The sequence below is a fragment of the Syngnathoides biaculeatus genome, chromosome 20 (assembly GCF_019802595.1).
Source record: "Syngnathoides biaculeatus isolate LvHL_M chromosome 20, ASM1980259v1, whole genome shotgun sequence".
NCBI classification, from domain to species: Eukaryota; Metazoa; Chordata; class Actinopteri; order Syngnathiformes; family Syngnathidae; genus Syngnathoides; species Syngnathoides biaculeatus.
Window position 1 is genome coordinate 12,599,817 of NC_084659.1, and position 23,955 is coordinate 12,623,771.

Genomic DNA, 23,955 nt, shown 5'->3' on the forward strand with positions numbered 1-23,955 from the left:
TTGTCTTGCTGGACAAATATTCCGAATGAGTTCTTGCCTTGTTTTTTCAATAACTTGATGTCCATATCAGAGAAATGGATGATTGGATCGAACTGGACTGTAAACGAGTATTGACCTTTTTGTGGTAAATTAAGTGTATTTGCGATCCATAATAAAATGTGCATTTTCAAATATCAGAGTAGCTCAATTTATTTGTATCTGAAATTAATTTTCCCCATTGAAAAGAAGTGAAATGCCTTTAAAGAGGTACTACGTACGTAAGACACCACAGAGAAGAATAATATTAACAAGCCTGCCAACTTTGAATGAATACAACAAATTTTAAAGTGGAGATCACAGTATCAAGTATAAAGGGGCTTTTAGATTACTGTAATGAAGTAAAAGTACACTTTCTTAGTATGAGTCAAACTAAAAACAGACGCAGTATCCAAAGTACTTTACTTTTGACTTTGTACAGCTTTCACTACATGTCAGGGCAAATGAAAATCTTGAGGTCAAAGGATCTGCCTGAAGAGCTCTGGCAGGAGGGAAAATATATTCCATCCACCCATTTTCTTCACCGCTTATCCTCACAAGGGTCGCGGGGAGCACCGGAGGCTATCCCAGCTGTCAAGGGGCAGGAGGCAGGGTACACCCTGAACTGGTTGCCAGGCAACTGCGGGGCGCGTAGAGACAAACAGTCACACTCACAATCTCACCTAGGGTCAATTTAGAGTGTCCGATTCATGTTGGATGTTTTTGCGATGTGGGAGGAAACCGGAGTGCCCAAACAGGTGGGTCCGGGATTGAACCCGCGACCTCAGAACTGTGAGGCCGACGCTTTACCAGCTGCCCCACTGTGCCACTGGAAAATATATCCATCAATCCATTTTCTTAGTCGCTCATCCTCACGAGGGTCCGGAAAATATATTTTCCTCTGTAAATATATTCCCAAAGCGATGTATTGAAAAATTTCACCAGATGCCGGGACTAAACGATATAATCCATACATAAAGGAACTATGATAATTAAGATAATAAAATGTCAATAATGTGAAATGACGCAGGAAAAAAGTGCTGAGCAGCTATCTGAGATGCTTATCCTCACAACGGTCGCGGGACTGCTGGAGCGTATCCCACCTATCTTCAAGCGGGAGTTGGGGTGCACCCTGGATCGGTTGAGCGATCCATCTAATATCAACCGGAACACATATGTTTGCACGAAGATAGGCCCTAAATTTGATTTTTAATACACGTCTCGTATAAATGAATGAGACGTTCTCCGCTGGCATAACACTGCTACGTGCGAACGATTGCCACACTTATTCTTTGTTGAACGATATTTAGCGATGATCGGACTGCACAAACGTGTTGATTTCTTGCCGGCTCGCGGCCAGAAGCTTAACCAGACGGTGTTTGCACGAAGATATGCCCTAAATTTGATTTTTAATACACGTCTCGTATAAATGAATGAGACGTTCATCGCTAGCATAACATTGCTACGTGTGAATGATTGAATGAAATCAGAAGCATGGCGTCTCTCTCAGTTCAAAATGTATTGTATTTAGAATCTATAATATATCGTTGATTTGAATGAAATCAGAAGCATGGAGTCTGTCTCAGTTCAGAATGTATAGTATTGTATTTGCCATTTTTATTATTTGTTTGTCTTACGTGAGCGCACGTGGCGTGACGTCACTTCAGGAGGCGTGGTTAAGTGCCCTGTACGGAGGGGTCAATTCTTCGAAAAGAGCTTCCGGGTCAGAAGGGGTGTGTTCGTCTCCCATAGTCGGTCCACTGTGTGTTTTTATTGGCGAATGTCCGGGTGACATCACGGGCATGGGATGCAGCCAATATGGCGAGAACTTGGACGTCGTCGAATGACACTTCCGCAACTTTGCCCATAGATGACGCGCTCTCCGCTCATATTTATTTTTTCCTGTTGACATTGAAGTGAATAATGTTATATGTATTTTTCATTCCAGTATCTATTTTAGAATGTTTATAGGGATGACACTTGACCTTTAAGGAGGGATGTTATTAAATTATATTCGACCCATGTGTGTGTGTCGTCGTCTTGTGTCTTGCAGATGTCAGCAAAGATCTTCGTCCTCATTGGCTGAAGCCGGAGTCCCTGAACATGAAAGAGGAAGCGGAAGACAAAGAAGTGTGTCACATGAAAGAGGAAGAGGACTTGAAGCCCCACCACATCAAAGAGGATGAGGAAGCCTTCCTTCGTGTTGCCAACGTGCTCAAGTGTCACACAGGACCTCCATGATGATTTTAGTGGATGAAAACTATCTGTTCATTCTTCGCGTCACGTTGAAGCTTTAGCCTAGCTTATTTTAGCTTGCTAGCAGCGAGCAAAGACGCGTTTTTTGTGTGTTTTTCTTTAACGCTCACCACATCGCTTGGTCGGGATCAAGTGTGATTGTATATGATGTGATATGTAATTATATATAGAAGAGATGATCGTGTGGAAATGAGTGTAAGGAGGACGGCGGACCGCGAGGAGGAACTTTGTGGAGCAAAAGACAGGAAAGTGTCACGAAGTCAAGTTTTGGAAGCGGTTTGCCGTCTGCAGCCTCGAGTTGTGCTACGACGCAGGACATGTTGGTTCACGTTGCCTTTTCAACAGTATTCCTATTTTAAATTGTATTAGATTTAACATTAATATCTTCTGTCAGTATGGAGAGATTGTCTCAAAATTATTTGGACGGGTGTTTCTCAAATCCACATTTATTCACGATTTACGTTTTTTTTTTTTTAATGTTCGTGGGTTTATCGTGACTGATTATTCCACATATTCAGTTCTGCCTGTAAATTCTTGGGGGGGGGGGGGGCTCTGTTAAGATTCATTATTTGACTATTCTGACTACCAATAATCTACGAGTGACATGCCCATAACTGATTGCATGGATTTTTTTTTTTTTAAACCAACACAATTTAAATCCTCAAAGTGACCCAACTTCTTCAGATGGGAATTTAATATTTGTTGAAACTTTTTTTACAGCGCCGGAGCCTATTTTATTTACATTTTTTAATCCAAAATGTGTTATTACATTTCTCTACGTCATTATGTGAAGGTTGGTTTTTCCTTCAAATGAGAAAATAAAAGTGAATTGTTCATTAAAAGGACGTATTTTTCATATGCTTTAATATCATTACACCGATTTGATCGGTATTGGACCACAATTCTTACGATCAGGTTAAATATAATTCGCCGATCGAATCAATGACGTCATTAATCGCACCCTAAAAGGCATTTTAGCGTCACTGTCTTGCACACAAGCAGAGTCCAACCTGCAGTTTCTTTTTCTAACACTAGGAGGTAGTCTTGTATCATTAATATTTGAAGATTTGAAACAGTGCACCCACCGTCACGTGTTACGTCCTCCAGCCGATCCAAATGACCGAACCATTTGTCTTCTTGTGTCTGGCAGACACCAACGCAAGATCTTCGTTCAAGCCCAAGTGACGTGCCTATAAACATTCTAAAATAGATAATGTAATGAAAAATACATGTAACACATTATTATCACTTCAATGTTTATGCGAAAAAATAAATATGAGCGGAGAGCGCGTCATCCAGGCGCAAAGTTGCAGAAGTCTCATTCGACATCCAAGTGGTCGCCATATTTGTTATGAGCAAGACTTGGCCACGCCACTGCTCTGGGCAGTGACCCCCGCCACCAATCACAGCTGTTCCTCATTGGGACTGTAATTAGACAGGCATTTAAAGGGCCACTGTCATGAAATGCATGATTTTTAGTATGTTATTAATGAAAAAAAAATGGCGGCCAGTATGGACCCATCCGTTTTTTCCACCACAAAACATGATTTTGAGGTATCCAGCTTTTTGTAACTCCCACCATGAAAATCCTCTTGAGGGATTTGTTTTTGAGAAAAAGCAGGAAGAGGCGTACCGGGCAGGACCACCCTCGAGTGGACTCGTTTGTTTCTGAGTTTTACCTGCAGGAAGGTAGCTCGTTGTTCCTTCGTGTTCGCCAAAATGCCGACTCGTTGCATTGCTGGATATTGCTTGAACACTCGGGAGGATGGATTTACCCTTCGTAAGTTTGCAAGAGACCAGGTTCGTAGTGAAAACTGGATTGCACGGGTGCAAAGGACGAGAGCTTTGTGGGTTCCAAATGATAGGTAGGTGTATACAGCTACTAAAAAAAAAAAAACAATAGTTGGGGGGGGCGTAATCCATAAATCAGGGTTGGTAAGTGTCAATGTTCGCATCGGAAGGATTCCATGCAGCAGCCTCGCAGGCCTTGCGGATGGCTTCCGGTCGAACCAGCTGGCTTGGCCTTCCCGGCCTGGTCGACAAGGCCGAGCCGGCGGTGGCTTTGTCGGCCGGGGTGGCTCGTCACAGCGGTGGCTCATGTCCGCCACGGAAGTGGGCGTTTACCACTGTCGCGCGGAGGTGGTTTGGCCGTGATCCACGTGTCATGTGAATATGGCTCAAAACAATAGTGTAATATTGCCCCGGAGTCTCATGAGCCAGCTCCGGCGGAGGCTGCGAGCCAAAGCTCGGCTAAGGGCCTCTGCCGCCGAAGCTCGGCTCGCCAGACTCCGCATCATTCCTGTCCGAAGGACCATCCGCGGCTGCCGGCCCTTTGTTTACACACTTACGTCCCACGCGTAGCCCTCCGAGTAGTCTGACTCCGGCGTCATTCCACCTGAAGAACCATCCGAATATTCAACATAATTTACACCCACAGGTTCAAATCTGAATGGAAGTATTCCTCCGTCTTCCTGATCAACCGATACTGCTATTTCTTCATCAGATGAGGATAAATCCGAGAAATCAGCGCTGGGCATAATGTAATCAAGTCTTTGATGCGCACCTCACACGTCACATCTGCGCACATAAGTCATGTGACTTGTGAAAATGGCAGCGCCGCTGAAAATTCATAATTGTCTATAATAACCCTCTCACAACACTATTAAATGAGAGAGGATTTAACATCACATTGTCAAAATAGAGTACATATTACAAGACCTATTGGATACAGTTTTTGTCACTGGCATTTGCCAGTTCATTGTTGCACTGTTAGTGAGTTGCATTCACTAACAGTAGGAATCCCCACCACTGAAAATAGTGTTGAGCTATCCTCATCACAGCATTTCTGTGCCACCACAGTTTAGTCCTGTCCTAGTTTATGTTTTCTAGTCATAGTCAAGTCCTAGTTCACGTTTCCTAGTTTGTCTCCTAGTCATTCGACCTCGCTGCACGTCTTTTGGATCCTGCCTAGCCTAGCGTTACTGTACCTCTGCCTTCTCGGAGTGGTTACACTGGCCGTGTATGACCTCAGCTTTGAATAAAACTACACCTAACATTATGGCCTCGTCTCGGAGTCCTGCATTTTGGTCCAACCCCGCAGCGCAGAGGTTTGTGACGCATATTGGCTGCATTGTCATCAGTAGATGTTACACCAGGACATCCCCCATTGAAAAGACGTGGTGGCACCTGCTACGGGAGAGGAACAACAAGAGATCACAGCCTCCGCTGGGGTGGCTCAGTGCGGCGATGAACAACGCAGCCGACGATGCCGCACTCAGCCGTGAGCAACGACAACGCGGTAAAGCGGCCCGACTCGGCGCCGCGATGAGCCACCCCGGCTGAAGCCGTGTTCAGTGGACACGGTGCTGACGCGCACATCGACCCATTTAGCACCCTTGATTTACGTACGCAGGTCTTTAGTTATGTTATGAGAGAGATTACGTGGTCCACCCCAAACTTTTTTTTTTTTTTTTTTAATTGTTGTATACACACCTACCTGTCATTTGGAACCTACGAAGTTCTCGTCCTCTGCACCCGTGCAAGCCATTTTTCACGACGAACTGGGTCTTTTGGAAACATACGAAGAGTAAATCCATCCTCTCTTGTGTTCGAGCAATACAACGAGCCGGCAATTTGACTAACACGAAGGAACACCGAATTACCTTCCCGGAGGTAAAACTAATGGAAACAAACGAGTCCACTTGAGGGTGGTCCCGCCATGTACGTCACTTCCTGCTTCTTCTCAAAAACCAATCCCTCGAGAGGATTTTCATGGCGGGAGTTACAAAAAGCCATACACATTAAAATCATGTTTTGTGGTGGGGGAAAAAAACCTGATGCTTCTATTCCATCTACCCTTTTTTTTTTTAATTAAAAACATACTAAAAATCATGCATTGCATGTCAGTGGAGCTTTAAAGAGGAAGTGGAGTATGAAGATGTCCCCCCCAATGACATAGAATAAAAATCTGACTGCGCACTCTGCATCAGTCATTGGTTCCGCCATGGTCAACAGGCTCTGACTTCTGGTCAGGGCAAAAAGTATGGTAAATGTGTTAGTTGCGATAAATATATAATAATAAATTATGAAGGTTAAGCTGAAACTTACCTACAGCGCAACAAAAAAGCTACACCTAACATATGCCAAATAAATTCGATGTTATTGTGTTTCACAATGTATAATTGGAAGGATGTTAAAGGACGTCAACTTTCACGTGAAATAGTACCCAAAGCAATGTTTTGCCCTGACCGGGAGTTGACCACGTGAAAGGGGCTTGAAATCTGTGGATAGTTTTGGCATGAAAGGAAAATCTGAACCCTCATCCACTAACTTTGAATGTGTGCCCCCATTCCTATTTTTTTTCCAGCCTGGGAGACTTACTGCATGCCTCCACGTAAACCCCACCCTGATCCAAGCAAAGGTGAGTTTTATCCATCCGGCCGTCCATTTAAGCCGCTTATCCTCACAAGGGTCGCAGGGAGCTCTGGAGCCTATCCCGGCTTTAAAAGGGCAGGAGGCAGGGTAGACCCTGAACTGGTTGACAGCCAATCACGGTGCAAATAGAGACCTAGGAGCAATTTAGAGTGTTCAATTAATGTTACATATTTTTGGGACGTGAGAGGAAACCCACACAGGCACGGGGGGAGAACATGCAAACTCCACACAGGCGGGGCAGGGATTTGAACCCTGGTCCTCAGAACTCTGAGGCCAATGCTCTACAGCTGCACCACCATGCTTCCCTCTACCACATATACACATGAAATTTATTAATCAGTTTGAGAATTAAATCAAAGGTCATGAGTTTGTCAGTTGGATACACAAAAATGCTTGCAACAGCTCACTTATGATCTCACAATTTGAAATTTTAGAACAGATTTTAACAGGAGTCACAGTAATGCACATGATTTAGCTTCGCGGGCTGCAAAAAAATCACGTGCCGGGCCAGAGCCGGCCCCCGGACCTTGAGTTTGACACCCGTAATTCAAATATTTTAATTTTCATAACCCCGCTAGATCAATGTGGGGAAAAAAGAAATCATCATTGTGTTTTTTCACTGACAGGTTCCTCCTAGTGGTGGAAAGACATCTTTACCAAGGCACTTTCAGGGGAACAAATTTGAGTGCCACATCCCAAAATCATCCAACATTAATTGGACACTCTAAATTGCCCGTAGGTGTGATTGTGACTGCGGCTGTTTGTCTCTATATGTCCTGCGATTAACAGGCAACCACTTCAGGGTGTACCCCGCCTCCGGGATAGGCTCCAGCACTCCCAGCGACCCCTGTGAGGATAAGCGGGTAAGAAAATAGATGCATGTTTCTAAATAAATTTAGCCTTACCAAAGGACCATAAAAACCTGATATTTATTGTAGTGTGTCATTCTGTAAATAAAACTCTGTACTTTTTTTGTATAGTTAGAAATTTATTGCTAAGACCTAATATTGAGTACATCAAAAGTGAAATTAAAAGTAGAAATAAAAACAGTTTGTCAATATTTGTTACTCAAAATGAATCAAAGAAAGCAGATGTATTCATGTAATGCAGTTCCTACAAAAAATACTTTTTGTGTGCTTTACATGATTTTTTTTAATACAAATAAAGAGGAAAAACATGTAAGACATTTAAAAAATTGGGAATTTTTGTTTTTTAGTAATTGATTTGATATGACTACTGAACATCAGCTCAGAATCTGTCTGCACACAAAAATTTCTGACTTTGTCTTTGGTTTTTAGAGACAGTGACTCCAGGTATATACTGACTGCAAACAGCAGCAAAAAAGAAAAAGAAATGTAAAAAAACTGCATAAAGGAAATATTTGCATTGTTTTGAGTTTTTTTTTTTTTTTTCCCCAGCAGCTTGTGTTTCCGCGCCAATGAGAATCCGATGACATGGATGAGGAGGAACGCTGTGTGTGGTGGGCATGTCATAATTGTGCTCATAATATTTCAAACTTCCATGTGTTGATCAAACTTCACAGCTGTAACGTGATTGCTTTTTTACAGTGAGCCAATAGGAGCTCAAGAAACAACTCGTCCGGACCAATGGTTAATTCAACTTAGAAGTAATAATTACCACGATGTGTGCAGGCTTTGAAATACCATCCTCTCCTAGCCTGGTAATGTAAATATAGTAAATCACCGATACTATCATTTATCTTTCACCATTTGCAGCCGATTCTGTAAGGGAAGCAGAAGCTTTTTAACTATTTAATGTAACCTAAACTGACCCCCTCCCGTAGAAATTCCGACATCCGCGTCACTGACCAATCAGAGGCCAGAGATCTGCATAATCTCGGACTCAAATCTCAGACAACGCTGGCTGGATGGTCCAGTATAGCTTCTGTTGGCGGTTTTATCGCGTATTTGGTTTCTTTAACAATAGATATGGTTAAGAGGTGTCGTCACGGACTTTATAATAGTGACGACAGGTATCCTGAAAGGCGAGTTGGTGGAGTTCAATTCGTACCCTTTCCTAAACCGAAGACCCAGTACGAAAAATGCCTTTGATGGATCAAACTTTGTGGAAGACCGCATCATCAACTGAATCCATCAACCGGAACAGATATGTTTGCACGAAGGTAAGCCCTATATTTGATTTTCAATACATATTTCATATAAATGAATTAGCAGTTCTTTGCTTGCATAACATAGCTACGTGTGAATTACTGACACACTTGATCTGTGTTGAGCGATATTTTGTGATGATCTGACTCCACAAACGTGTCTCTGTTCTCGGCTACCGAGCTAAGCTAAACCGGACTGGCAGTCCTAAAAGCCTTCGATGTGCACCGGGACACCAAGACTGAAGGAAGGATGTTTGAGGACACTAAAGTAGTGATTGTCGTACTCGGTCGGGACTTACGTAGGTTCGGCACTAATTCAAGAATAATTATTGAGGGGAGCGCGTGACGTTACACAAAAAAAACGAGAGAAACAACTCGTAAATCAAGCCTCGCCTTCTTCTTTTCCTTCATATGGCGGTTCACAAACGGCTATACAGATACACATACAGATTCTGCACACAAGTGTGATATGTAACGCGAAAATAGGAAACTGTCAATGACGAATTCGTCTTTGGGTTATAATATATTATATTATGTGGCTTCTCGGTTCTTCCTCTGACTCCGGAAAGATCTCGCGCTAATATCGATGGTTTCTCCGTCGATATGCATGTAAATACCATTGAAATACCCCTCGCTGAAATACTTGAACCCTGCTGTCTGCTTTTCAACGATATTTCACTATTTGCTAAGAATGCGAGTGAGAAATTAGCTGGTAAATCGGACAATTTCGCTCTCGTCTTTTCTTCGTGCGCCGCCATTTTTGCTAATTGTTTGTCTGAGGTTACCACACGTGGGGTGACGTAACTTCAGAAGGCGTGGTTAAGTGCCCTGTACAGAGGGGTCATTTGAGATTTAACTTAAAACTTCTCGATCGCTGCGATTTTCACCAGCACACTTGTGCGTCTTAGCGCCGTCCTTACTAGTGAATCTCTGTCCACAATCGGCACAGACAAAATGTTTTTCATCAGTGTGGGTTTGCGTGTGTCTTTTTAAGTTTTCCCTCTGACTGAATCTTTGGCCGCAAGTGGCGCAAGCAAACGGTTTTTCGGGAGCGTGGATAAACGTGTGTCTTTTCAAATTTCCCTTTAATTTGAATCTTTGGCCACAAACCAAGCAGACAAACTGTTTATCACCAGTGTGGGTTCTTGAGTGCATTTCTAAGTTTTCCTTTATGGAGAATTTTTCGCCACAAACTAAGCAGGCAAAAGTTTTATCACCGGTGTGAAGTCGCATGTGTGTTTTTAAGTGTCCCGTCTGAGTGAATCGTTTACCGCAGTCTGAACAGCCGTAGGGCTTCTCTCCTGTGTGTATTCTTGTGTGTATTTTTAAGCTTCCCCTGATGGAGAATCTCTGACCGCAAACTGAGCAGGCAAAAGGTTTCTCCCCAGTGTGGGTTCTCATGTGTCTTTGGAAGTTTCCATAATCAGCGAATGTTTGGCTGCAAAAAGAGCAGCAAAACGGTTTCTCTCCAGTGTGTAATCTTGTGTGTGCTTTTAAGTGCACCTTATGAGAGAAACGTTGGCCGCAAACTGAGCAGGGAAAAGGTTTCTCTCCAGTGTGGGTTCTTGCGTGTAATGTTAAGTTTCCCTTCTGAGTGAATCTCTGACCGCAAACTGAGCAGGCAAAAGGCTTCTCACCAGTGTGCGTTCTTGTGTGTATTGTTAAATTCATCTTTCCGGAGAATCTTTTACCGCAGACCGAGCAGGCATAACGTTTCTCCCCAGTGTGGCTTCTCACGTGTCGTTTCAAGTTTCCTCGACTTGAGCTACGAGTTGGAGGCTCCGCCCCTCTGCTCTCCTCACTTCGAACGTCAACATCACTCTGTAAAGGGAGACCAGTCGATGGAAAGTTGATTTCCTTTTCCAGTTTGATGTAGGTGGGCTTTTTCTGGATGTGGAGGCACTCTTCATCCTGCTTTTTTTTTATGGAAAGAGGCTCCACTTCCTCCACTGCCCCCTGCTGGTCAGGATGAAGAGCTTTGTTGGTCTCTGCGAGACACAAGAAGAAATGCACTTGGGTTTTGCAAATCATTTCCTATGCTGTGCCTTTAATGTGCATCACATTGCATTAATTGTGCATTACAGTTCATTTTTATCCATCCATCCATTTTCTTAGCAGCTTATCCTCACAAGGGTCGCAGGAGTGCCAGAGCCTATCCCAGCTGTCAACAGGCAGGAGACGAGTAAACCCTAAACTGGTTGCCAGGCAATCGCAGGGCACACAGAGACAGACGGTTTATTATAATATTTACCGTAATTTCCAGCCTATAAGCCGCAACTTTATTCACACGGTTTCAACCCTGCAGTTTATGCGGTGATGCGGCTAATTTGTGCATTTTTTTTCTCACGGAAAGCTAAGAGTGAGACCGGTGGAATATATGTGCCAAGGAAGTGACTTTTACCGGTCTGGACCTGTTAGCGTTGCAATAGCATGTTACTGCTGTGTGCTGTGTCTCAGTGATCAGATAAGTTGCTAAAAACTTACTTACGAAAAATTCAGATTACCTCACTCCGAAAGCAAACCCCATACATGTATTTGCTAGATAAGTTTCACGAGAAGGCGCAAGGTAACTGTGAGTCATTTGAGCACTTTGTGAGAGAACTCAAGCTGTTGGTTAAAGACTGTAACGACACAAACAGCGATGAGATGGTGAGAGACCGCATACTTTTTCGCTACCAACTCACCGAGTGTGCGTGAAAAGTTATTCAGCCACGGGCCGGAAGCTCACACTCAAAAAAAGTGATCGGCGTAGCCCGCGCCCACGAGTTAGCAAAAATGCAGCTAAAGCAGTGGTTCCCTAAGTCAACCTGGGCCCAGAACCCCAGTGAGTCGTTCAAAAAGCTCCCAACTTTCGCCAATAAAGTAGTGCTGGACACAGCTATGCCATTGTAGTACAAAGAAATACTCCATTTTAGTGGCTCACGTGCTCTTTGCTTTTATTTTTGCACAATAAATCAAAACGTGGTTTAACACTGGAAAGGGCAATCCTCACATCATGATTAGCTTCAAGACGATTTCGTTTTTTCGTCTTCACATCTAATAAGAGTTGAAAACCCCGCCTCCCACTTGTACGTAGTAAGGAAGGGAACATGGTATTCCACGACTGATTTGGCGAGTTTTGGGATGTTCCAACCCCTCGCACCAAAAGGTGTTGTCTGACTTGTTCTCAAATTGTTGACGGATGGCTTCTGAATGACGGAGTTCGATGAGTTCTTCCTTTCTGTCGTCGTGCATCGTGTCAAGATTGAAGCCAAAAGGATCTTGAACCCGTGATTCTTCTTTTCCAGACAATTAACCCCTCCGTACAGGGCACTTAACCATGCCTCCTGAAGTGACGTCACGCCACGTGCGCTGACGTAAGACAAACAGTAAAAAAGGCAATTACAATACAATACATTGTTAACTGAGACAGACGCCATGCTTCTGATTTTATTCAAATCAACGATATATTATAGATTCTAAATACAATACATTCTTAACAGAGAGACGCCATCCTTCTGATTTCATTCAATCGTTCACACGTAGCAATGTTATGCTAGCGGAGAACGTCTCATTCATTTATACGAGATGTGTATTAAAAATCAAATTTAGGGCATATCTTCGTGCAAACACAGTCTGGTTAAGCTTCGGCCGCGAGCCAGCAAGAAAGCGACACGTTTGTGCAGTCCGATCATCGCTAAATATCGCTCAAGAAAGAATAAGTGTGTCAATCGTTCACACGCAGCAGTGTTATGCTAGCGAAGAACTTCAAATTCATTTATACGAGACATCTATTGAAAATCAAATATAGGGCATACCTTCGTGCAAACATATATGTTCCGGTTGATATTAGATGGATTTAGTTGATGATGCGGTCTTCCACAAAGTTTGATCCATCGAAGGCATTTTTCGTACTGGGTCTTCGGTTTTGGAAAGGGTACGAATTGAACTCCACCAACTAGCCTTTCAGGATACCTGTCGTCACTCTTACAAAGTTCGTGACTACACTTCTTAACCATATTTTTTGTTAAATAACCCAAATACGCGATAAAACGCTAACAAAACCTATACTGGACCATGCAATGTTGTCAGAGAAAATGGTGGGAGCAAAAACGGGCTTTGGTCGATGCAGATCTCTGGCCTCTGATTGGTCAGTGACGCGGATTGCTCAATATCCACGGAGGGGTCAATTCATCAGGTGTAAAATAGTGGTCAAAACCTCACCGCAGTGTTTTCAAATGCTGCTGGATTTCTTCTTTGGTATCAGCTTCTCTCAGATCGAGGCTGTCAAGTCCTGGGAAATTAGCAAAGTTATAATTTCCCACCCATTTCTCCCATAAAGCCAACTTCTCCAGAAAAGCTGAAAGTTTCTCCTTCTGTCTCAGACATTGTGTCGCGGACCCCCTGGAAAGACGTTTTTCCCCCCCTGGGGGTCCGTGGACCCCGCTTTGGGAACCCCTGAGCTAAAGGGTATTGCTAGCGACAGCCACGAGGTTCACCTTATCCACCGCAAACCTGGAAAGCAAAGTTTCACTGCGGGCGCTAGTGTGGCACATGGTGTTTGGACATTAATAACATGTACAGTTAGAAACATTATTATTTTTGGCCCACCCACTAGGCATCACACACATTTATTTTACCGCTCAAATTCAACTCTTGTGTGACTGGACATGTATAACGTTTCCTTCGTTTAAGTGTTCGTTTTTATAGTAACGGTAATTCGCCAGCGGAGGGCGCTGCGTCGCAGGCGCCAGCAGATGCCGCCCAGCTCATACGCAGAAGAAGCTGCAGTACATTGAAACTACGGCGTGTGAGAACTGCTAGCGGATGCTATTTATGTGCCTTGTGCTAAACGTGTATTCTGTGTCGTTTACAGAAATTAAATTACTTTTTAATATGATGCACAAAGAATTGGGTGACTCCAGTCATTAAAAGTGTAACACTAGTAGGCATGTAGACAGCCCGAATACCTCTGTAAAAATATGTAACAAGTGTGGAGGATACCACAGTAAATTAGCTCAATACCTAGCAAAAAGTAAACAACGCCTTGTCTGTTCTTACAGCCATAACCCACACAATGAAATACCATGATGAAAAAGCCGTAAGCAAGCAGCTAGCAGACCAGGTACTCAGTCTCTCATAACGTAACAAAAGATCGTACGTACGTACGTATGAAAGGGGTGCTAAACGTGGCGATGTGCGCGTCGGAGGGCTGCCGGGTCGGGCTAACGCTATGAACAACGCAGCTGGCAATGGCGCACTCAGCCGCGTGCGACGTCAACGCTGTGAAGCGGCCCGGCTCGGCGATGTTGCTCATCGTGGACGCCGGCGGCTACGAACAACGCTGCTAGCGGACCACGTACTTAGTCTCTCATAATGTAACAAAAGATCCGCGTACGTATGACAGGGCAGCTAAATGTGTCGATGTGCACGTCGGACGGCTGCCACGTCGGGCTCTGGCTATGAACAACGCTGCCGGCAATGGTACACTCAGGCGCGTGCGACGATAACGCCGTAAAGCGGCCCGGCTCGGTGATAAGCCACCTTGGCGCTGAAAATGAGCCATCCCGGCCTACAAGGCCGGTGGAGGGCTCGGCCGTGTCGCCCAGTGTGGCTCATCTCCTCTGCGGAAGTGAATCGGACGGGGAGGCGGTTTGGCCGTGATCAGCATATAACCGCATATATGTATTTTTCATTTTATTTTAGAATGTTTATCGGGATAACAATTATTTTAATGTTTTACCCAGATGTGGAGCGCACTTCCTCCTCCTGGACGACTCCAGCGTATTTAGTTGAAATTACGAAATGCTCCAGACACCTTTGAAGACTTAAGTCGACTTTTCCTTTGGCTCAGTACCGTTTGAATCCGCACCGGACAACAACAAGACCGGCGACTCCCAACCGCAGGGAATGATCCAAATTGGTCAGAAAATGATGACATACAATATGAACCATAACAGATCTTTGTTTATCTATCCACACCAGGGATGTAAGATGACAAACAAAACCACAGAGATGCAAATAAATGCTCTCCTATTGGATGCTAGAAATCACTTTATTTTATTTCTTTTTTTTGGGGGGGGGTCTTATGTGGCGATCATTGCAAGATTTGCAAAACGTGAAGTGGATTTTTCACCTTGAGCCTTGGTAGCAAATGGAGGAAGCCCTGGCAGAGACTTAAGTTTGGGCGAAAGTCCTCACGGGTATGAAGGACCAGTCCAGTCGTCTGTTATCGTCCTCGACCCCCCCCCCCCCTAAAAAAAGTTCTCCCTTTCTCCTTTGTTCCGCTTCTTAAAATATGCCCCGTGCGTCTGGACAAAAGGTTCTACCCTCCCTCTGCCTGGGAGTTTTTACCCCCCCCCCCCCCCCCCTCCCGGCCCCGGAACGTCTTCGGGCCTTGCATTCTTGGGTGCAACAACCATATGATTGCAGATTTGGAACCAGAATCTCCTTGGTGATAAACTCAGGTGCCCCCCCCCCCATGAGGTGGCAGAATGGAAAAAAAACAAAATGGCCATAGAATTACTTTTAAGTGTAATTAGTCATCGGAGTTTGTCCATCTTACTTTCCAAGCTACGACCTTAATTCTCCTCACTCATGTTTGATCTTACATATAATATAAAAATACACTACATTTGTAATAATATTTGAATTGCTGATTAACCATGATATGTAAAGTTATACAGGGAGCTTAAATAAACATGAAAATATGAGTGCGTTTTCCTCATCACGTTCAAAGTATAAGTAAACCAACCTGCCCTGCGTAGCACAATTCGAGGCTGGAGATGAAAAACAACGTCCAGTAGTCGACGTTGTCGCTTCTTCTCCTCTTTTGCTCCCCAAATGTCCTCCTTGTACTCTGCTGTGCTTCTTGCGCACATTTTCACGCGATGATCACAAAAACTTTCCGGCCTACGTTAGGGGAATGTGGAAAAACATGCGTTATTATCGCAGACAAAGCACATAAAATTTAGCAAATCTTTTTTTTCCTCCACATTTGCGTGTTAGTAGTAGTACTACGTAGTAGTAGTAAGAGATATTCGAGTACTGGTAGGTGGCGGAAAGACGAGCAATTTACCTCAGGCTTGATGAAAAAAGTTCATTCCAGACGCGTCCCTTTGTTAGCATGCTAAGCTAAGCCGAGAAGCTTCAAAGAGTTAAACTGGACACGAAAAGTGGACAAATGACGTTTGTTTTCCATCAAAGTAGTGGTTGCTGTTACTGTGACGAGGAATAAACGCGTTCGGCCCACGCGTGGTTCCGGCTGAAACCGGTTTTGTCTATAAAAATAAAGACGAGATATGGCAAGCCCGGCTGGACCTTTGAAATGAAGATGTAAGTTGCTAATTTCTCAACTGGCATTAATGAATGGCACTCTTTTGTCGACATCAAAAGTTATTCTGTCAAAACACAACATTTAAAAACATGATAATAAAAAATAATAATCGGACACTTAGGGTCACTGTCGGCGGAAAGCTCAAACCGTAGCGTGTCTTATCTAGTGCTATAAAGCTATGTGTGACGTCATTATTACGATCATCACCTCCGACCGAGTTTAGTCTGGATTTGAGCCACCAAATTAGCCGGGAACGGATTAAAACATCGACACAGTTCTCCTAACAACACTTTAAATAATTAAAACATCATTTAAACTTTCTTGTCCGGTTGAACTCGCCTAATTGGTACACGTCGAAGCTTCGCTGGCTTGTTAGCTTCGCTCCCTAGCCTCTAGCAAAGTCACACAGGTTTTTTTTTTTTTTTAAATATTTTTTTAGGAATACATCGCAAATCAGAGCTCGCCTGTGGAAGTGCTGCGACTTTCGCACGAAAATGTGCGCAAGAACGACAGCAAAATGCAAAAAGGAACTTTCTGGAACGGGGGAGGAAGACGAGCGACAATGCGTGCTACCTCGCGTTGTGCTACTCAAAGCAGGTTTGTATTCTTTTTACTTTCACTTGTTTAGTTACTAACTACTTTCTGTTGTGTCATTTCTTGAGGTTTCATAACCATCTGAAAACTCCACACAGGCGGGGCCGGGATTGAACCCGGGTCGTCAGACCTGTAAAACCATCTGCGCCAACGTGCCGCCCTCAATAAATATATAAAAAAAAAAAGTTTTGATTGGCTTTATCAATTTCGTTTCATTTAAAATTTGAAACGAGGCCTTGATCTGACAGAAACAGAATCAAACAGTGAAAAATGACAATGACTTCTGTTACACCACTGGTGTCAAACTCGAGGCTTGGGGGCCAGATCTGGCCCGCCACAGGATTCTACATGGTCCATGAAGGCGAATCATGTATGTCAACTTCCATGATTCTTGTTAAAGTTTTCCCAAAAATTCAAATAGTCATTATTATTGCTAGCATTTTTGTGTTATCAAACGTGAATAAAGGTTGAAAAATTCATTACCCTTGATTTCTCATTCCAAAACTAGTTCATAAATTTCACGTGTAAATATGATGAGGCGATTCAGGATTTTTATGGTTCCACAGTCATAACAGCCCACTGAAGGAAACCAGAACTACAAATTGGCCCGCGGTAAAAATAAGTTTGACACCCCTGTCTTGGAGAGTACCACCACAAAGTGTCTTTTGACTTCACTTAAAAGTATCAGTCACACACTTTAGAACACATTGTACCCAACATAACACCCATTTGCTGTAACACAGTTTGTTTCATAAACGATTGCTACTGTTCCACGACGGTACGGCTTTAGCGTGAGTTTGGAACCCCAAACCGGAAGTGACGTACATCCGCTAGTTAGCATTTAGCACCGATACACGTTGTTCCTAACTATACTTCACACAGACTTCTTAACTATGGACTTCACATTAAAAAGTCATGTCAACTGACAAATTACACGCTACTATTACTATCACGACCCAATCAATGAATTTACCGTAATTTCCGGCCGATAAGCCATGACTTTTTTTCTTCCCACACGGCTTCCAAATCCTGCTGTGATGCAGCTAATTAATGCATTTTTCTAACGGCTGCAAGGGGCCACTCAAGTGGAAAATGTAAGAGTGAGACCGGTGGAATATACGTGCCGAGGAAGTGACTTTTACCGATATGTTTTTTAAAACCGGTCCTGTTAGCGCTGCGCTAGCGTTAGCGTGTCACTGCCGTGTCTCAGTGATTTTTACCAGCATGTTATTTTTAACCAGCTCTGTTAGCGCTGCACTAGCGTTAGCGTGTTACTGCCGTGTCTCAGTGATTTTTACCGGCATGTTATTTTTAACCAGCCCTGTTAACGCTGTGCTACCATGTTGCTACTGTGTAGCTGCTGTGGCTGTTTTTTTTTACCGGTATGTTTTGTTTTGTTTTTTTTTTTTACAAGCCCTGTTCTTGCTACCATGTTGTGGTATGTTAAGCTAAGCTAAGGTATTATAACTTTGAAAACACTTTCTGTGTACCATCTTTCTTTGTAAATATCTCGTGTTTCAATGTGGGTACTTGCGTCTTTTACACAGGTGCGGCATATGTATGTACCAAATGGTATTTCCTTTACAATTGTACTGGGTGAGGCTTACAATCAGGTGCGCTCTGTAGGCCGGAAATTACGGTAATAACCAGCATGAGTCTTGTAATTCACATGTGCGATTAGCGATTATTAGCTGTGCTATCGACTGTTGTTGCTGTTTGGTAACACAAAAATGCTTGCAATATCGCAACATTTGCTTTTATGATGTGAGCTTTTGAAATTTTTGGCCGAGAATCATAGAAGTTGACACACATGACTTGCCTTTGCGGGCCACATGAAATGATGCGGCAGGCCTGATCCGGCCCCTGGGCCTTGCGTTTGACACCTGAACTTTCTCCAGGAATACCTATCGGAAATTGAACGTGAGGATTCCGGTATGTTTTAGCCATGAGGGTGTTAAAAATTTGGTTAACTTTTTCTGCTAATGCTGCAGTAAATTTTATGCAGTAAATTTTTAATTGTTAATTGAGTCGACTACCAGGACGCCAAAGTTATTTTTTTTTTATTTTTTTTTTTAACTTCCATGTTTGGAGTCAGGTTTTGAAACAGAAAAATCTGATAAAGTTTTGGGAAATTTAATGGAAAAGTTTAAAAAGGATTTTTAAACTAAATGGCGACCCCTTGTGAGGATAAGTGGCTTGGAAAATGGATGGATAGATGTTTGGGACTCCACTCACTTTCAAGTAAACATATCACAGCAAAAATTTTTTTTTTTTTTTAAAATAAGTAAATTGTCTCTACAGTTTGCTTTTGATACCTTTTTTAATATTTTGCAATGTTCCTTTATTGGGGGTCACAAAAGCCAGTTGAAATTGAACACCGGTTCCATTTGTACATCTCAGTTGAGCCAGCGCAGATGTGTAGCTTGGATGCGAATTATGAAACATCCGTGTTGTTTAAGACTTGCTTATTAACTTGAGCTTTTATTTAGATTCATTTAAACAACTGGTGTCAAACTTGAGGCCCCGGGGCCAGGTGTGGCCCGCAAAAGCAAATCATCTCTGTGGAGTTCCATGATTTATTTTTAAAATCTGTACAAAAATAGATATTGAGAGCATTTTTATGTGACGAAACATCAATTTCTTCTTCTTCTTTTCCTTTTGGTTTGTCCCGGTTAGGGGTCGCCACAGCGTGTCATCTTTTTCCATCTAAGCCTATCTCCTGCATCTTCCTCACTAACACCCACAGTCCTCATGTCCTCCCTCACCACAACCATCAACCTTTTCTTAGGTTTTCCTCTCGCTGTCTTCCCTGGCAGCTCCATCCTCAGAACCCTTCTACCAATATACTCGGTCTCTTGCCTCTGGACATGTCAAAACCATCAAAGTCTCCTCTCTCGAACCTCGTCTCTAAAACATCCAACTTTGGCTGTCCCTCTAATGAGCTCATTTCTAATCCTATCCGACCATCTCACTCCGAGCCAGAACCTCAACATCTTCATTTCTGCTACCTCCAGTTCTGCTTCCTGTTGTTTCTTCAGCGCCACGGTCTCTAATCCGCACATCATGGCCGGCTTCACCACTGTTTTGTAAACTTTGCCCTTTATCCAAGCAGAGACTCTTCTGTCACATAACACACCAGACACCTTTCACCAGCTGTTCCAACCTACTTGGACCCGTTTCTTCACTTCCTTACCAGACTCACCATTGCTCTGGATTGTTGACCCCAAGTATTTGAAGTCGTCCACCCTCGCTATCTCTTCTCCCTGTAGCCTCACTCTTCCCCCTCCACTTTTCTCATTCACGCACATATATTCGGTTTTACTTCAGCTAATCTTCATTCCTTTCCTTTCCAGTGCGTGCGTCCATCTTTCTAATTGTTCCTCCGCCTGCTCCCTGCAGTTCACAATATCATCTGCGAACATCATGGTCCAAGGGGACTCCAGTCTAACCTCATCTGTCAGCCTATCCATTACCACTGCAAACAGGAAGAGGCTCAGAGCTGATCCCTGATGCAGTCCCACCTCCACCTTAAATTCCTCTGTCACACCTAAGGCACACCTCACCATTGTTCTGCTGCCATCATACATGTCCTGTACTATTTTAACGTACTTCTCTGCCACGCCAGACTTACGCATGCAGTACCACAGTTCCTCTCTTGGTACTCTGTCATAGGCTTACTAGGTCTACAAAGACGCAATGTAGCTCCTGCTGACCTTCTCTGTACTTTTCCACGAGCATCCTCAAGGCAAATAATGCATCTGTGGTACTCTTTCTAGGCATGAAACCATACTGTTGCTCGCAGATACTTACTTCTGTCCTGAGTCTAGCCTCCACTACTCTTTCCCATAACTTCATTGTGTGGCTCATCATCTTTATTCCTCTGTAGTTTCCACAGTTCTGAACATTGCCTTTGTTCTGAAAAATGGGAACTAGCCCACTTTTCCTCCGTTCTTCAGGCATCTTTTCGCCCGCTAGTATTCTGTTGAATAAGTTGGTCAAAAACTGCACAGCAATCTCTCCAAATTGCTTCCATACCTCCACTGGTATGTCATCAGGACCAACTGTCTTTCCAGTTTTCATCCTGTTCTGTGCCTTTCTAACTTCCCGCTCTCCCCCCCCTTTCCGCCTCTTCAACTCTTCCTTCTCTCCCATTTTCTTCATTCATTAACTTCTCAAAGTATTCTTTCCATCTCCTTAGCACACTACTGGCATGAGTCAGCATATTTCCATCGCTATCTTTAATCACCTTTACTTGCTGCACATCCTTCCCATCTCTATCCCTCTGTCTGGCCAACCTGTAGAGATCCTTTTCTCCTTGAATGTGACAGAAATAATTCCCCATAACATGACCGTTACGCCGTAATCGCAATCATAAACTAATTATGGCTTTTGATCTATTTATTGCCTCAACTTCTGGGGAGCCTTACGAAGCCTGATCACTCCACTCTCGACTCGCGCCGTGGGAGGCGCCCCTTTCCCTGTGACTTAGCTTCGATCACTTGTACCGCATGCCAACGGGGGGTTCCACAGGACCTGCTCCGGCCAGACCCGATATTCAAAGGGACTTCAAAGCTTTGTTTGCAGTTTCTGCGCCGCCTCTACCTCCATTTCTATCACCCAGTCATCCTTTGCTCCCGACGTTCTCTTGTCATCTTCTTCTACTTTTTTTTTTCTCTTTGGAGGGCTACGGGGCCTCCCACATGCGAGTCTCGCGCTTCTGAGGACCATCCTCAGGCGCCTCGAGTGACTCAACAACAACTTTGAAATAAGTGACTTCATTTCCACGTACATGTCTTCACTCTTGTGCAATTTTTCAAATTTCCAGTTTACACTACTCCTGTTGAAATGACACAAAAGTCCCAATTGTGGCACTAGCACAGGTGAAGTTTTTCCACAAATTGGCCAAACATGTCTTCTTATGTCTTGCAGATTTCAGTGGCGTGCTTTGTCCTGGGCAGCTGAAGCCAGAATCTCTTCACATCAAAGAGGAAGAAGGGTGTGAAGGGGTTCATCACATTAAAGAGGAACCAGAGCACCTTTGCATCAACGAGGAGGATCTTGACAATAAAGAGGAAGAGCAGAAGGAAATCATCACGCTTCCATCGATGGGTCTCCCTTTGAAAAGCGAAGGGGATCCAAATGAGTATATCAAAGGGGCGGAGCCTACAAGCAGCAGCGCAAGTCCACACAGGAGAACAGGAATTTATGGAGACCACTGTCAAGAATCCCAAGCAGACACCCTGGTAGCGCCACTATCAAATAGTGACGGGGTTCCATCACACTCTCCTCACACCGATGATGATGGAGAACAGTCTGAAGATCACGCTAACAACAAATGCTGGGAATGTTCTGATTGTGGGAAAATATTAACTTGTAAGGCGAATTTGCAACAACACATGAGAAAACACACTGGAGAGAAACCTTTTCACTGCTCAGTGTGCGGTCAAACATTTTCTCTGAAGAGCACCTTAACCAGTCATACAAGAACACACACGGGTGATAAACCGTTTGTGTGCTCCGTTTGTGGTCAAAGATTTGCTCAGAGAACAACTTTGACAGCACACACAAGAATCCACACTGGAGAAAAACCTTTTGCCTGTTTAGTTTGTGGGCAAAGATTCACTCGGAAGGGAGGTTTAAATGTCCACACAAGAACGCACACTGGCGAGAAACCATATGCCTGCTCATTTTGTGGCAAAAGATTTTCTGAGAATGGAACCTTAAAAAGTCACATGAGAATCCACACCTGGGAGAAACCTTTTATCTGTTCTGTTTGTGGTCAAAGATTCGGTGAGAGGGGAACCTTGACAGTCCATATGAGAACACACACGGGGGAGAAACCATATGTCTGCTTAGTATGTGGTCAAAGATTCTCTCATAAGAGAACCTTAATAAGTCACACAAGAAAACACACCGGGGAAAAACTCTACTCCTGCTCAGAGTGTCCAAAACAGTCCCAACAGTGAAGCGTCTTGGTGTGGGGGTTGTTTTCAACTGCAGAGATAGATTGACCGGTTGCAACCAAAGGTAAGACAGGAGTATCCTGGATGAAAACCTTCTCCAGAGTGCTAAGGACCTCAGACTGGGCTGAAGCTTCTGCTCCCAACAAGACGACGACGCTTTGCACACAGCAAAAATACCAAAGGATTGGCTTCAGACCAACTCACACTTCTTGAATGGCTCAGCCAGAGCCCTGACTTAAACCCAAGTGAGCATCTTTGTCGAGACCGGAAAATGGCTGTGCACCAACCTTCATCATACAACATGCAGAACTGGAGAGGATCCAAAAATCCAGGTGTGAAAAACATTGCCTCATTTCAAAGAAGACTCAAGGGTCTGTCGACTAATAGCTGTGTGATGTTTCAGTTTTTCTTTTTTAATTAATCTGTAAAAAAAAACAACAACCTGAAAATTCCATTCTTTTTCTGTCAATATAAATGTGTAATGAGGACAAAAATTAAGGTTAAAAAATAATAATAAAAATGGGGACGTAGTGGGGAGTGGCATTGGAATCCTGCAGCCTGGTCCGGGTGGACAGTTTTCAGGGGTGCCTTGCTGGGGCCGGTGGACTGCCCTGGTTCCCTTGGTATAGGATGTGTCCCGTTTATTGGGTTGCGCTTGGGAGGACTCCTGGTCCTGACACCAGGCCAAGCCCCCCCTCAAAGCTTTCTCAACCACACCTCGTGTGGGTGCACAGTCTCTGCTGACAACAGTCCAACAGGTCTCTCGGAACCCAGACAGAAAAGTTTCACAGTATTCTATCTTCCTTTAATTTGTCCCTAATCTACGTGTTTTTGGCATACTTCTGAAATAAATACGTTTCTGATTCTGATATTGCGCTCTCTTCTTTCTACTCGACGACTCCAATGTACTTTTGTTTTAGGTGCTGAATCAGCACGTCATAATCACACGACACAACGAATCCATAATGGAATTTTGTTTCCAAGATTTTGAAATCTTGATGGTCACCGATTTTATTTATTAATCATTGCAAACCCAACAATATGTAATATCAGTGCCCGGGGTGAAAAAAAAAAAATTACATGAACATTTTTTGACATGGCTTGTTCATAACAGTCTGCTCTTAGTCAGAGGGATGAGAAATGGAAATGTCAAGATATTTAGAATGTTAGTGAGTGTTTCAACATTATACACTTTTCAAAAGGATGACTGAGTGGCGACCAGTTCAGGGTGTGGTCTGCCTTTTGCGCAA

General features: G+C 43.6%; 2 protein-coding genes and 1 long non-coding RNA gene across 5 annotated transcripts; 1 reads left to right on the forward strand and 2 right to left on the reverse strand.

Annotated features, from left to right (window-relative positions):
- Nucleotides 1-296: 296 nt before the first annotated feature.
- LOC133493916 (uncharacterized) lies at nt 297-3,576 on the reverse strand. The gene is made up of 4 exons (XR_009793216.1): nt 3,357-3,576; nt 2,001-2,112; nt 1,653-1,917; nt 297-655 (listed from the first exon to the last, which is right to left on the reverse strand). It is a non-coding gene; the product is annotated as an uncharacterized LOC133493916 (long non-coding RNA).
- A 5,472-nt stretch (nt 3,577-9,048) lies between these two features.
- Nucleotides 9,049-16,030, reverse strand: LOC133493900 (gastrula zinc finger protein XlCGF57.1-like). Of its 2 annotated transcripts, XM_061807893.1 has the most exons (4): nt 15,891-16,030; nt 15,567-15,724; nt 13,037-13,106; nt 12,657-12,732 (listed from the first exon to the last, which is right to left on the reverse strand). In XM_061807893.1, the coding sequence occupies exons 1-4, from the start codon at nt 15,938-15,940 to the stop codon at nt 12,672-12,674; spliced, it is 339 nt and encodes a 112-aa protein (XP_061663877.1). In that variant the 5' UTR covers nt 15,941-16,030; the 3' UTR covers nt 12,657-12,671. The 2 variants fall into 2 exon arrangements, with proteins under 2 accessions (XP_061663876.1, XP_061663877.1); XM_061807892.1 differs by lacking the exons at nt 12,657-12,732; nt 13,037-13,106 and adding an exon at nt 9,049-10,821.
- LOC133493908 (gastrula zinc finger protein XlCGF8.2DB-like) lies at nt 16,024-23,574 on the forward strand. 2 transcript variants are annotated; one of them, XM_061807905.1, is made up of 3 exons: nt 16,024-16,147; nt 16,588-16,745; nt 21,672-23,574. In XM_061807905.1, exons 1-3 carry the CDS (start codon nt 16,140-16,142, stop codon nt 22,706-22,708), a joined length of 1,203 nt encoding a protein of 400 aa, XP_061663889.1. In that variant the 5' UTR covers nt 16,024-16,139; the 3' UTR covers nt 22,709-23,574. The 2 variants fall into 2 exon arrangements, with proteins under 2 accessions (XP_061663889.1, XP_061663890.1); XM_061807906.1 differs by lacking the exon at nt 16,024-16,147 and adding an exon at nt 16,376-16,494.
- Nucleotides 23,575-23,955: the final 381 nt, after the last annotated feature.